General features: G+C 54.6%; 1 protein-coding gene across 1 annotated transcript in view; it reads right to left on the bottom strand.

The window, feature by feature from the left end:
• Positions 1 to 15,133, bottom strand: part of CNTFR (ciliary neurotrophic factor receptor) — a 294,709-nt gene that overhangs the window by 181,361 nt on the left and 98,215 nt on the right. The window contains exons 2-3 of the mRNA XM_029913865.1: positions 10,970 to 11,156; positions 10,810 to 10,891 (exon numbers count right to left, since the gene is read on the bottom strand). Coding sequence (XP_029769725.1) covers positions 10,810 to 10,891; positions 10,970 to 11,156 — 269 coding nt within the window. The remainder of the gene's footprint in view (positions 1 to 10,809; positions 10,892 to 10,969; positions 11,157 to 15,133) is intronic.

Raw genomic sequence — 15,133 nt, 5'->3', positions numbered from 1 at the left:
ACAGTTGGCTGAAAAAGGAGAAAGAACTGGGAAAATTTCCCTTCTAATGGGAAATCAACCTGCAAGGCCCCGACTTCTGTTACTGCTTGGCAGAAGGGAAAGAGTATTCCAGCAGATCCCTACTGAGGCCAGTGCCCTGTTGTGCTATGTGTACTGTTCGTATGTACACACACACACACACACACACACACACACACACACACACAGAGTCTCTGAGGAAGTGTTGTTCTCCCCCACTGAACCAAGGTGCACAGAGATGAAATGACTTGCCCAAGCTCCAAGCGTCACTCCGTGTGAACTGAACGCGTGTCTCAAGTCCCAGTCCAGAGCCGTATCCACAAGACCACCTTTCCTGCCTCAGAGTCCCGCTATGATGGTTGCCAGCAATAGCGGGGTAGTGGACTCGATGACCCAAGAGGTCCCTGCCAGCCCTACACCCTGTGTTCTATGGGACCCAATATATTGAACTGAGTAGGAGCTGTGGGTACTCAACACCCAACACCCCTGGAAAACAAGCCAACATACTTAGAGGTCTCCTCACTACACACTTTCTACCCTGTACAGCTCTTCCTCTGAGAGACACGAGATTCCTGTCCTCAATGGCTCGTGTGTCTATCTGGCCTCAGGGAGAAAAGTCTATTATTCAGTATCAGAGAGACAGTGGACACACATGGGCCTGCGGGCTTCTTCCTACTCTTGAAATATGCATGTGTGTTTGTGCAAAGGCAGGTACCTTGCAGCTGCTTTAAATAAAGGCACCATGAAAGCCGGCACTCCGGATCCGGGCAGCACCTCTGCCTTTCATCACCCTCAGCAGCCCTTTCGTGTGGCTGGTTCAGGGAACACCGCACGCAACACTCTCTGCCAAGACCGGTGCCAGACTAACAGGGGGAAGTTCAGCCAGCATGAGGCTTGGCCAGTACCTGCCCCCTAAAAACAGGGCAGGTCCCAGACTTGCTGTGGCACATCGCTGCATGCCACCCAGAAGGAATTTGCAAATTCCATTGCCTGGTTCGATTTGACTCACATTTGCGGGGCCATTTCCCGGTTCCTCCATGCGGGTGGACCAGTCTTTGTTCGCTCAGGTGCCCGGGAGAAGCTCTCTCTTGGTGCGAATACAGGTATGAGTGCCCGAGCTACGCACCCGCTGCCCCGGCCGCCCCATCCACAGGGTGGGAGTGAGGCTGTGAGGAGACATCTACAGCGAGTGCTCAGCCTCAGATCCTGGCGGAGGGTGTCTGCTGTGGGAGCAGGTGGGGAAAATCAGCACCAGGCCACAAGAACCCTCTGGAGCCACTTCTCCGCTTAGGGCTGGGCCACGTGTGGGTTCCCCGGGCCAGCAAGCCCAGCTGCAGCAGTAACGACCATGCTAAGTGGTGGCATGATGCAAAATGGAGGCTGGTGGATTCAATCCATGCCCAACGCAGCCAAGTGAAAGAGTGGGCGTTGTTCTTTACAGCCAGGCACTCCACACCACCTCAGCACTTGGGCCAGTAGATGAACCATGCAGGGATCTGGACACAGCGTTTGCAAACCCCATCACGGGGCAGTTACGTGGCAGGAGAAAACTAGACATACAGGCAGCCATAAGATCAACAAATCTGGCCTCTTTCTTTCTCTCCCCCCCTCAGGAAGGGACCCAGCTCCTTTACAATCTGGGCTGCGCGTTCATAGCCAAATATCCTGCTCTCTCCCGTGCAGAAGAGACTGGAAAAGGCCCTGGCTAGACGAGGAGCTCTTTGCTGGCATGGCTCTACTCGTCCAGCAAAGCGCTGCTAACGTGGATGCAGTCTACACCGGCAAAGCCACGCTTTTGCCAGCAGAGCTTATTCCAAGACCCTGAGCAAAACGAGCGATAACGGTAAAAACGCACGTCTGCTGCTCTAACTCCATCTGCACTAGGCTCGGCTGCGTCGGTCACAAATCACATCCCTGAATGAGGGACGCAGCTACGCCGGGAAAAGTCTGTGGTGTGGACCTGGCCTGCGTGACCTAAACTGTCCGAGGCCTGTTATTTCCTATGGTCCCTCCCTCAGAGAGTGTCAGTTCATTGCTACTGCTCCTAGTCATCCAACCGGCGGACAAAAATCATACCCCGGGGACTTAGGCAGCCAATCCCAGAGCTCAAAATCCCCCAGGCCTAGCTAGCTTGATAAAACTACTCAAAGAATGACAAATTTCCAGCATATTTTTGAGAGAGACAAGGTGGGGGTGAGGTAATGTCTTTTACTGGGCCGAAGAGTTCTCTGTGTAGTTTGAAAGCTGGTCTCTTTCACCTACCGAAGTCGGTCCAATAAAAGAGATCACTTCACCCGCCTTGTCTCTCTCATACATTGGGACCAACATGGCTACACCACCACGGCAAACGCCACATTTTTGGAATTCACCATGGCTTCCCTGGCAGAAAATGAAGGCAAAGCCTTTGCTCATTGGGATTAGCTCATCAGGGCTAGCGGATCCCCCAAACTCTGATTAGCCGACCCCAAGGGAAGTGGGCAGAGCTAGAGGAGCTCCTTCTCTCCCAGTCCAATGAGGGGTGGTGACAGAAATAACCAGGAAGGTTGGTTGCTCATTGGGCAGGCAATTTGCATCACCTTGCTGTGCATTCTGAAGGCTGCTTGCAGGCTAATGACTTTGTCTTGGCTGGAATGCGGTCAGCATTTTTAACAAGGTGTATGCAAACGGGCACTCCCGGGAGATTTTGTAGCAGAACAGATTGCAAAAGATTACGACGAGGGCTGGAGAGAGAGCAAGCGAGAAAGAGAATAAATAAAATCAACTCTCTCTCTCTCCCCCAGTTGAGGAATGATTGGGGTTAATTGCTCATTGCTGGTTAGTAAGCTGAGAGATAGCAGCTTCTTTGTGCATCAATAAACTAACCTCAGATACTCCGGCCTCAGAAGTTCATTCATTTCAAGAGACTTTTATCTCTTTATGGCCTCTCCAAAGTGAAAACATAATTACTGTTTAAACGTGAGTTAATTCAGCAGGGTGAGGATCAATAAAGCAGAATTGCTCCTTTCAAACAGAGAAATCACAATAAGGGACAGATGTGTATGTAACTGGGGGATAGCTGAATGATAGGGGAAGGGAGAGCATGTGGCTTGGGGTGGGGCATTCCAGGTCTGGGGTATTTTTGTAGTTCAGGATGTTATAGTTGATTGAGGCGTTCATATACTCAGTCCTAGAGTTTTGCATGGCCACCCATCACCATAGTACCTGGGCGCCTTCCATGTTAAAGAGATTGACAATCGCAAATTCCCCAGTGCAACTTCAGACAGCCCCATGATCTTAGATTCATGGACTCCAAGGCCAGAAGGGACCATTGTGATTATCCAGTCTGACCTCCTGTAGAACACGGGCCAGGGCCCTGCCCCACACCAATTCCTAGAGCAGAGCTTTTAGACAAACATCCACTATCGATTTAAAAAATGGCAGTGACGGAGAATCCACCAGGACCCTTGGTCTCTCTTTTCTAGATACAGACAGCTCTGGTTGGGATTGGGTGTTCTTTTCTTTGGGGTGAGGGGATGGGGGAAAAGGAGCAGCCGATGGGGTGAATGTCATTCTGGTCAGGATGGGGGTCAAGATGGACTCCTTGTATCTATAAAAGTTGCATAGGTCACAGAGGGCAGCATTATTATATACCCTGTTCTGTTTTGTGTCCCCCCCCGCCCCCCAATGTAATGTACCTACATAGTTTGCTATTTCCCTAACAGTATCCCATAGACACAGAGAACGAACACGAGGAAGAAAATCCAAGAAGAAAATGAAGTAGCAAAGTCTAACAGACGGACTGGGGCTCAGGACTCCTGGGTTCTAGGGCCGGCTCGGACACTGACTGGCTGGGAGACAAGTTCTATTCCCCTTCCATGCTTTGTCTTGTCTATTCAAACTGGCACCGGCCCCTGGAAGTGCCACTAATTCCTATCGCCTCCAGGGATTACATAACCTCCCGGGAAGCGGCTCCTTGATTTGGATTGCTCCCCAGCCAGAAGATGCGAGGGGCACTCACGCGGTCACCCCATTAGCCCTGGGGTCCCCTTTCCCACCTACGTATATGCCTCGCAGCTCCATCGCAGACATCACCACCAGCCCTGCGAGTGTGTCAGTCCACGGAGTCCTGACAACACGCGGGCATAGGTACAAAGCTGTTGCTTCATCTACAAACGCCCCGGGCTCCTAGATCTTGCAGAACCTCCGTGGGCCTGCAGAGGGCTCTGGCCCCTCATTTGGTCACCTACTGTAGTGCAAACTTTTGCTCCTCTCCGTCTCGGTTATTTATAGGATTTCTCTGGGACTCCTTATGTTTCCACCCACAAGTCTGTTGCTAACAAGTGCAAGGCCTGATGCTTAGACAGCACAAGGCTGGGTGCATTAGAAAGACCACTGAAGAGAGTCAGGGGCTGTGCACAGCAAGGGTGGAACAGAGCGAGTGTGTGCATGGTGTCAAATTGTGTGTGCGACACCAAGGCAGCGTGTGCGTGCGAGGGCGAGTGTGTGAGCAAACGGGAGGCGGGACACACGTGCGTGTGAGAGAGAATCCGGAGCCAGCTCTGCAGGCTGCCCGGCTCGGCCTCGTTAATCCTTTTTCCATCCCCCCGCCCTGGCAGGCGAGAGCTGGAACAAGTCAGACCGAAATAAACCAGTATTCTTTGCTGTAATTGTGGGTGTTTCGCTCCCTCCCTTTAAACTGGCAGAGGGAGGGTTTGTTCCAGCCGCTAGAGCTCCTGACAGCTGGTTAAAATTCACCCCTGGGCAGAGACTGGCCGGATAGAAATCCTCCCCCTAACCCCACATGGTCTGCTCCCACCCCAGAGCTCGGGCAACCTGGAACTCCCCCCATGTGTACCCCACTGCCTCGCCTGGCCCTCCGCTCCCCTCCCCCAGCCCCGGTGACCCTCCACCCTCCTTGGGCTCTTCCTTACCACCAAGCCTGCATGATCCACGCAAGCCGTCAAACTCGGCAGAGTGGCATCTGTGCCAAAGCCTCCCCTCGCAGTCTGAAGAAGCAGGTTTGCATGGCAGCCTGCCAGTTCCAGACTCCCTCTGCCCCGATCTGCCTCACCCCAAGCCCCTGCCAAATCCTGCCTGTCTTCTTACCCAGTAAAACCACCCTGGTGTTGTTGCTAGGCTGCGGAGGTAGATTTCAGACCCAAAAGGGACCCTTCTGACCATTCGGCGTGACCTCCTGCATAGCACCACCCCTAGGGATTCCTGCATCCGGTCCAACCACTCGTGGAAAAAGACATCGGACTCCAAGTGCTGGAGAATTCATCGCCTCGCTTGCTGCTGAGCCGTTCCAGTGCTTAGCTACCCTCGCTGCTAAACATTTGCCTCTTTTTCCCTGTTTGAACTTGGCTGATTTAAGCTCTCAGCCATTGGATCCCATCCTGCCTTTGTCTGCTAAATTCAAGACCCCTCCAAGGCAGGAACGGGGGTCCGTCCGCAGGCCCTCGGCGGTATCACTCGGGTGGTGAAGTCTTTCTGAGAAAGGGAGCCAATCAGCAGTGCTGATCCACGCTGCTGCGCTAATCTCTTCCCCGCAGGATTTCAGAGGGGGGATATGAAGTATACAGGATGCTACTGCAGCAGCTCTGTCTACGGGATCACTTTGAATCAAGGGTGGACACACCGGGATGGTGTCTCTAACCCAAGCTTGTGTCCTGCCTGGTAAACAACAGTCACTACGTGGAGTGGATCTCTCCTCCAACAGGCCTAGGCTGACATATGATTGTTTTGTCACCGGGTCATCAGGCTGTTATTGTGCTGTGTGTGCAGGACTCTACCTCTGCCTGTACAATCGGTTTGGCTGCTCCGCCATCCACCCACCTGGCGGTGTGTTAGGACACCCTGCCCCAGCTGTGTGCCTGCCCTTGGAGCCCTCCGGCCACTGCAAGGGCACTAGAGGACACCGCTGCCCAGGTTTTCCTGGCATGCACCAATGCACGTTCTAGCAGCATCGTCAGCGCAGACGCACACGCATTGCTGACCGGACACATGGCTGTGATTGTGATAAAAGCCACGTTTGTTGATTCTCCCTCCCCGACCTGGGTTTGAACCAGGGAACGTCAGCATGAGCGGCTACCACTTGAGCTAAGGGAGCAATTCTGTTAGCTAGTAGCAGCAGTAGACTGTTATCTTCCATGTGAACCAGCCACTAGAGGGGGATGCACAGAGTAGACTAGAGCATGTTAGCCAGACTGGTGTAAAAGTGGAGTGCGAGGACATAAACACGCAAAGCCATGTCTTAATCAGCAACTAGAACACCCCTTAATCACTTCACAACCAATACTATCACAGATACCTGATTGTGGCCCCTTGCCAGAAGGAGATTACCATCCAATGAGAGCAGGGCAGTCCCTGTGTCACACCCAGGGCTAAATGGGGACTGGGAAGGGTCAAGGGAATCTGGGGACTCCAGATAAGGACAGAGCTGCTTAGCCACAACCATCTCAGGAACCTCTGGCCTCACTGTTCGGGTGCCCACATCAATTATGGCTGCCTCGGCTTCACCCATCCTCCCCCTTCTAGTTCAAAAGAAACATGGCTCGGAATCTATTTAGCTATACAGTCCCATGAAGAGGCTTCCCACTTCTCTCAGTCCTAACTGTATCCTGGGCTATCACACACCTCAGCCTTGTAGGGAAACTGGTCAGGAGAACGGGGCCAAGCAGGAGACATTTCATATTTATATTTATTTATTTAGGGCCAGACTTTGCTGCCCTTTAGTTGAGTGCTACCTTCCCATTTGAATAGTCCCTCTGAAATCCATGGAGCTATTCACCCAGGGCAGTAACTGCTCCATGTGAGTTAGGGTATCAGAACCTGGCCCTTAGTGATCTGTTTTCTATTTTCTTATCATAGGCGGAACGGGTAGCACCACCTCTAGTTAAGGTTGCCCACCACTTCCCACTACAAGCCCTTGTTTTCAGTCGCTTATAACCTAGCCAAACGTTAACCGCTCGGGCTGAGATTTTTTTCCTGCTGGGGCGGCAGCATCAGGCTGCATTCTTTTGAAAAGTTTCAGCAAAAATTGTTCACGATTAGGGAAAAATACATGCCCAGGTTAAGGTCATTATTATGACCGTTTTACTGAGAAAAATCTAACACCGCCACGCTTTGGAGCAGGGACTTGAAATTTGGCAAAGGGGTGGCCTTTGTGTCAGGGATGTGTCTTGCTATTTCCATGGGGGGGGGGAAAACCCCACGTACATTTGGCCAAATAATGAGCCTCTGAAAAATCTCTGTTTGCACATGGTCAGTAGACACTTGTTAGAGTTTGGCAACTAAAGTCTCTGAAGATTCCATCTGCACTGGGCATGCTCCAGCCCAGGACTGAAGGGGCAATTGCTGCTTCTAACTGCTGTGGCTCTGGGCACATAAATGGAGAGGAGGGAACCTGTGTCTCCTCTGCACTCACTGGTCCCCAATCCCCGCCCCCTTTCCCCTCCCCGCCGAGGGCCCAGGCTTCATGGAGGAGGAAGCTGCCTGACTTAAATGCAGAGAGGACAAGAGCCAGACTTGAGCTGTGGGCGAGACAATAGATTGGGACAAGGAGATTGGAGGACAGATGGGGAGCTGGCGATGGGGGGTGGGGAAGACTGGGAGCCAGAGGTACGGGGAACGGAGCTGGGGGGACTGGGAACCCAGTGTGCATGTGGGGGAGAGAGTGAGATTGGATGTGGAGTCTGGGACTGGGAGCAGAGTGGGGAAAAACTGAGATCAGATGAAGAGTCCAGGTATGACGGGAAAATGGGATTGGCTGGATAAGAAGACTGAGACAAGGAGCCTGGCGGGAAACTAGGACACGAGATGGAGTGGTGGAAAGACTGTGACTTGGATGGGAACCCTGGGGCCAAAACTGGGACAGGCTGGAGGAATGGGCAAAAGGGAAGGGCCTGGGTGAGAACAGGAGCAGAGGGGTCTATGACCACCAGAACCTGGAATGGAACCCAAGATTCCTGTGTCTCCACCACCCTATGCTGTCAGAATATAGCCATGAAAGCCACTTGCAAAGCATATGCCTTATCCCCCTCTGGCGGCTGGTTCACATAGATGATAACAACCTACTACTGCCGTTGGTTATTTCATTAGCTCCTGTGGCAGAGCTCTGTGCAGTGGGTCTAAACGTTCCAACCCAGCTGACGACACACGCAGGCACCCGTGTGATGCCGCGTGAGAGAATTTCTGTTTTTTTCAGTGTGCTTCTACAAAAACCTAGGAAATTATGCACCAAAAACTACTTGAAAAGAACATTAAGGTTGGGAAGTCAAGTGCTCAAAGGATAGGAAATGAATCATTCTGAGACACAACCAGAACGAACGGGCCAAATCCATTGCTTGGGTGACTTCAGCCGGAGACGAGTTTGGCCCCCGCAGAATAAAGCGGAGAATCCAAGGAGTCTGGAGGCCACGACCAGATAGCAGCGCAGGGGTTTTGGGTCACGTCGGGTGACTGAGAGCCACCATGCAGCTGGATATTAGCAAGCAAGCAGCCTAAGCCCCTTCCAGTCCAACACCATCTTTAGTAATTCATACGGCACTTTGTAGGACGCTTGCTAATTGCTAGCACTGAGTAAGTCGGGGGGGGGACGCTTGGCCCAGCATGGCTGTGAGCTCCCGTACAGAACGGCTCGTCAGAGTCTCCTTGCTTAAGTATTTAGCACTAATGTATTTCCCCAAATGCTTCATACGTTATTAAAGCTGAACATCCACTAATCACGTTATAAATAGGGAGGTGGCCATTGCCAAGGGCTCTCTTTGCTTTCGTGGAGTCGGGCAGCCCCCCGTGCTGCTTCTCCTGCTTTTTCCTTGCAGCCTAAATTCCCCCTCTGTGGATTTATTCAATAGGGTGTTAAAAGGGATACAGGCGCTCTGGGAATAGCCTGCGAGGGGGAGGGATACATTGGGGCACATGGGACAGGCCTGGGGGGCCTAGGCGGGAAGGGGAGGGCACCAGGGTGTGGGGGAGGATATCGGAGGATTCTGCCCAATTTCATTATTCAGGCTTGAGATCTGTGGCCATGGTGTGGGTTGCTGAGGGGAACATCTGGATTTAGGCCTGATTTCAGAACAGCTCTGCCTTGCTGTCCCCCAGGGCTCTCCAGCTCCCTCTCTGAGGCCTACAGCTCCCTCAAGGCTGCAGGGTCCCTTTTGCCTTGTGGCACCCCCATGGGTTACGCCCCGGGGAGCAGGGCCTGCCGTCTCAGAGTGGGCTCCGCTGCCGGGGAGGCCTTGGAGGCCGTGGAAGCTCTTTGCAGGCCAGGATGCTGCCCTTTGGGAAGCAGCTGCCACAGAGGGACAAGACGGAATGACGCGCCCACTCCACAGTGCCGGGGAGGGTCAGAGTGCAGAGGGCACATAGCCGAAACCCTCGACCCCTCGGCTACCAGGCAGCCGCACACGAAGTAGAACTGTATCCGGCACCCACAGCACCTGCTGTGCATATTCAGGGGCCTTGAATTGCTGTGTGACGCCAGCTGCCCGGGGTCACAGAGTCAGAGACCGAAGAGACCCACCTAGGGAAGCGTAAGGCTACCGGATCCCGATCAACATTCACAGAGAGTCTCCTTTAACTCTTAGCAGCCTGCCCAGCCAAGGTGCGCATCAGGCCCCCTTTGCCATCATATCTGTGCCCCACACAGTTTGTAGTGTCTTTATCCTCCCAACACCCCTGTGAGCTAGGGAGTGCCACGGTCCCTATTTTACAGTTGGGAAACCGAGGCAGCAACTGACTGAGTGACTTGCTCACGGTCACCCAGGAAGTCTATGGCAGAGCAGGGAATTAAGCCTGTCTCCCTCAAGCCCCGGGCGAACACTCTAACCACTGGGCCAGCCTTCCTCCTGTGTGGGAGCCTAGGACACATGGTTGAGCAGGGCTGGTTCCACCCACAGGGGTCAGGGGTGCACACGCCCACCCACCCCCCCAATCACAAAGCTGTGGCTCTCCAAAGAAGCCAGATGGACAGGGCCGCAGGCTGGCCTACTACCCCGCCCGAGGTATTTTCACACCGTCCTTTCGGGGCGTGGAGAAGCACTCCCCCCAGGCTGCAGCCCTGCTGACTCAAAGGGCAGAGCGTGTTCCGGGAACGGTGCACTCAGCGAAGATGAAATCCCAGGACCAAAGACCGATAGCCACCCTTCCTCAGCAGCCAGGACAGCGCAAAGCAGCTGGGGCCCCCTGGGAGATCTGGCCCCGTCGTTCTCCTGGTTACAGCTGTGCCCAGGGAATTACACAGGGGTCTCGGGCTCTGCCTGCTGCTGTCACGACTCGCACACGACCAGTGACTCCTTGCTCTCTCGAGAATGGAAACAGGCCCTGTTTATCTCGGCCACTGGTGATGGGGACTCAGCAGAAAGCGACTCTGGGCATCACAGCAAGGGACAATGGGTGCATTCTGGTATGACCGGCCATGGATCATCCTGGCACTCCCACGGGGGCACTCTCAAAGGCTGCAGACAGCGTGCACAGAGGTAGACGATGGGGATACACTGCGTCCCTGCACTGGTCCATTATGGTCACCCCCTTCCATTCGCCAGCGCCACCTCTATAGCAGCCGACGAACGCAGTGCTCATAGCCCAGTGCATGGCCGGGCGCTGTCCTCCTAAACGCAGCGGGGTGTGGAGGAGAGGACATGAAAGGAGATGAGACACACAGCCTGGTACAGACACTGCAGATGGAGCACACAGATCGGACCGGGAGATAAGAGGCAGAGGGCTACGAGAGATACATAATAAACAGGCTCTACGCTCTCGCAGAGGCAGAATTCTTTGCGGGCCGGGGGAGGGAAGCTGAGAGTCACTTACCCAGCTGGCTGTGCCTCTGAGCGTACACCATCACCACCGCGGCGAGCACCACGCAGCAGGCTGACGGGACAGGACTGGCCATCTGTGGAAGCAAATGAGAGGGATGGGTCATGGTTTGTCCGTCGGGTGAGAGCGCTCTGTACTCAGCGGAGAAACTCACCCCCCCATGCACCGGCGTCTGGCGAGGGGGCGTTGGGTAACCGGTGGCACTGTCTTGCGGAGGAGGAAGGTCACTGAGGCGGCCCTTAAACAGCCTGTGCAACTTTCCACTAGAGCTGGGGTGTGAGCTCTGGGCCCTGCCCACGGTTCCTTTGGAGTAACTCCTGCGGACTTTGATGGGAACAGCCCTGGTGGAGCTGAGAGCAGAACTGAGCACTTCGAAATACCCCTTACACATTCCTATGGGCATGTTATTTTCCCCATCCCCTTCTAAGCTCCAACACCCCCCCCCAAACAACCCCGTTAGCTAGTGTTGCTGTGCATTGTTAAGCAGCTGCAGCACTCCACACCAGAGGTAGATGCCTCTGAATGGTGTGGCAGACAAACATCAGAACAGCCACACTGGGTCAGACCAAAGGTCCATCTAGCCCCGTATCCTGTCTGCTGACAGTGGCCAATGCCAGGTGCCCCAGAGGGAATGAACAGAACAGGGCAATTATCGAGTGATTCGTCCCCTGGCATCCAGTCCCAGCTTCTGGCAGTCAGAGATTTAGGGCTACCTAGAGCGTGGGGTTGGGTCCCTGAACTTAGTAGCCACACATTACAATAGTGCTCCCAGAGGAAGTTTGGAATCAGGTCCTATTTATGAGCCAGCTCCAATGCCCTCCACTGCATCGCCCCCTGGAGCTGCCCGTGCCCAGGGGCCGGATCTAAGACATGAGAGGAGGTGACAGAACTCTGCAGTAACTTTTGGTATCTCATCTGAAATGGCCATAAGGCACCACAGACGGGGCGCTGGCCTGAGACCCAGGACACCTGGGTTCTATTCCTGCCTCTGAACTGCTGGGTGACCCTGGGCAAGTCCTTTGTTTCTCTATTTAGATTGTAACCTCGTGCGGGCAGGGATTGTCCCTGATGGTGGATGTGTACAGCCCAATGGGACCACCGGCTGCTACAGTACTAGAAATAATAAATAGAAACAGCAACAATCATTGCATGCCTCCTCCATGCATCTTTAAGCCCGTGTGTCCCTCTGTAGTATGGTTATTATTATATTAGCCCCCAGACCTGTCCAGGACACTGTACAGAAGATGGGGTGACGCGTGGAAGCCAAGTGAGGCAATTACCCTGCTCGGCCAGGCTGGGGGTCTGGTCTCCGTTAGCCCTGCATGTTAGGCGAGCCTCAGACACACTGCAGAGGGGAAGAAGCAAGAATTGCCCGGGGAGCAGGAGCTGGGAGGAAAGGGGAGGCACTGGGCTACGTTCTGTCTGGGGGGGCGGGGAGCGTGAGAACCGCCTGCAGATACAGACAGGGCCTTTCCCTAGGGGAGAGGGACCAGTTATACAGAGTAGGTCCATGAGGAAGTCATGGACTAGAGGTTCAGCGGGGAGTGGGGACGTTAGGGGAGCTGGGAGAAGAGTGGTTTGGCTGAAGAAAGGAGCTGCCCAGGGCTGGCGTGTTGGATTCCCCATCACTGAAGACGGCTCCAGGCTGACAGAAGGATGGGGCAGAAGTACCCCAGCCAATCCTGCCATGATGCAGGGGGATGGATGTGACAACCCACCAGCGGTCCCGCCTGCCCCAAACGATTCTGAGCCGCCCCTCCCCTGGTGCCCCCTCGCTCCCAGCACGCCCGCTCCCCTCGCAGATCCAATTTCCATCCCTTCCGCGCCCGAGACGTGCAAGTCATCCGCGGGAGAGTTTTACAAGCTGCAAGGGAGACAGTCCATGCGCTGGCTCCAGCGTGGCAGGGGCCCCGCGCCATTTCAGAGAGCACGCGCCCCTCCCCGCCCGCGCTGCCGTTCTTCAAAAGGGTCGCTTTAGCTCGCTTTGACGTGCTCTGCTGGGGCCGGTGAGCTGGGAAACAGCTCCGGTGCAGCTACGGGGGTGGGACCTCTCTGGAATGGTCCCACGGCCAGGCTGTAGGTAATCCTGCCTACATACACCCAGGCCTGCCGGCTCCACTGGCCCATAGACACGTGTACGATGCCATCACCGTGGCATCTAGCCGTATTATCTAGCCCCTGCTGTAGCAAACAGACGGAGAGGACTTTGGCAAGTTGCTTCTTGGGAGCGGTCTGCCTTGTGTTTGAGACTGTAAATGCGCTTGGGCAGGGACTTTCTTCTATTTGATGTGTGCGTACAGCGCCTGACACGACTGGGCAGATTCCAGCCCTCGGGGGGGGTGGGGGTTTAGGTCCTACTAGAATACAAATAGAATGAAGGGAAGCAACTTTCCTGGCTCAGGCCAGGAGTGAAAACGAATCTGGTGGCTCTTCCAGGCCTCGCCGATCATGTCAAGAAGCCGGCACGTGCTTTGGCACAACTGACGCACTCTAAATAGATGTGTCCTAGGGAAGGTGATGGGGGCACAGCTATGTTTGTGTAAGAAAATGTCCCCCTCCACTCCAAAGCATCCCCTCCAGCATCATGCATGTTGCCTGACCCCCCAGCACGTCCCTCTCCACAAATCAGAGCTCTTGACCAGAAGAGCGGCGCCCCAGCAAGGACGGTGCACTTCAAGCCGCACAGCTTGGCTGGACGGTTTGCCTCGCCCGGGGCTGCGCTGGAAACAATGCGAGACAGAGCTGTGCCGCCAGCCACCGTCCCCATTCTGGGCGCTGAAATCCTACCAGGAGCTTGGGGCAGCGGAGGGAACAGCCTGGCGTCTTGCTAAATTGAGAGGGCTGTTGCTGGGGGCTCTGGAAGGGCAACTCTCCAATCCCCCAGACCAAGGGGGTGAAATAGGTTTGTCTGACCGTGGGTGTGGCGTCACCTGTTTAGAATCCCCCCTTCAGCGGCTTGCCACCATTGCAGGCTGGGGGGCTGGAACAATTTTTATACTGGGGGGGGCTGCTGATGGAAACCAGATCTTTGGAATTTTGTTTTTTTACCACCTGAAGCCCAGGGATGGGGCAGTGCCCCCAGCACCCCTTGTTCCAGCATCACCGATTGCAGGGCAGAGGTAGGGTCACTGCCAGCATGGTGACCCCTCGTTATTTAGCATTTCCTAGAGCTGCGTAGGTGTGAAAAACATGGCGTAGAAGAGACAGACACACAGGGATGCTGTCTAAGGGCCTCCGGGGTAGGAGTTATTCCAGATTTACACCAAAGGGAGGAGAGAATCATGCCCCCATGTAGGTAACGAGGGGGTGAAACGGGCGTAGGGGAAGGGCGAGGGTTAAACAGAATGATGTAATTAAAACCAGAAAGAGTCAAGGATTGAAGCCACTGGTATCCCCTTCACAGCCACGTTAGAGCTCCCTGCATCATCCCTTCTAATCCCCCAGTCCTCTGAGCAGAGAGGTAGGCACAGAAGGGCGGAGGTGTCTCTCTGCCCCAACCCCAGTGTGCCAACTCCCACTGCTGGGCCAGGTTAGCCAAGCAAGTGCTATCCTTTGCAGGGCTGCGGAAAGCACCACTTGGAGCAAGAGCCGACTTGAGATTCAGCTGCAATTTGTGCCCGCGCTGCCTCCGGCGGTAGCGCAGCGTCGCACCACCTCCTCAGCAGGGCTGAGAGACCAGCCTCCACCTAGCCCTCTGCATCTGTACGGCAGGCAGGGCAGCGGGCCTCCTGGCCCAGAGAGCGGGAAGATGCAAGCGCTGCATCGAGCGAAACGTGCGTGCAAAGCGCCCGGCAATCCAGGAGTCCGGTTTCATGGTTCACGCCGGGGTAGACGGCACAAAGAGGGAAACTAAATTAGCCTTTTAAAATCATTGCAAGCTCAGTAATCTCAGGGGCTACGTCGGTATTGCGCAGAAGGTTTGTCTTGTAACACGGAACATGCTTATAGGCTCTGTAGCCATATGGCGTCCATTTAAACTCCTAACAGGGGAGCAGTAATTGGCCCAAACAGCAAAACATATTCCACATAAAACACGCAAGCTACGGGAGCCCATCTGGACACAGCCTGGCATATCACCGCCCTTTACAACACCAAGCTCAAATAGAAGGATCAATGGAAAACCCGGGGAAGGGGGAATCTTGGGGGCAGGGGGTTGACGTGCCATGAATGAGCACAGAGCTCGCCCTCCTGGGGCTCACAAACCTTTCCCTGCTGTTTAAACTCACTTCCAGCTCCCGTCCCTGAGCAGGGCTCACTGCTCGGCTGCAGGGCCGCCCTCCCTCCCTACGAGGGATGGGAGAAGCCCCCGAAGCAGGCT

Source organism: Terrapene carolina, unplaced genomic scaffold (assembly GCF_002925995.2).
Source record: "Terrapene carolina triunguis isolate 2854851 unplaced genomic scaffold, T_m_triunguis-2.0 Scaffold998, whole genome shotgun sequence".
Lineage (NCBI taxonomy): Eukaryota > Metazoa > Chordata > Testudines > Emydidae > Terrapene > Terrapene triunguis.
This window is presented reverse-complemented; position numbering and strand designations above follow the sequence as displayed.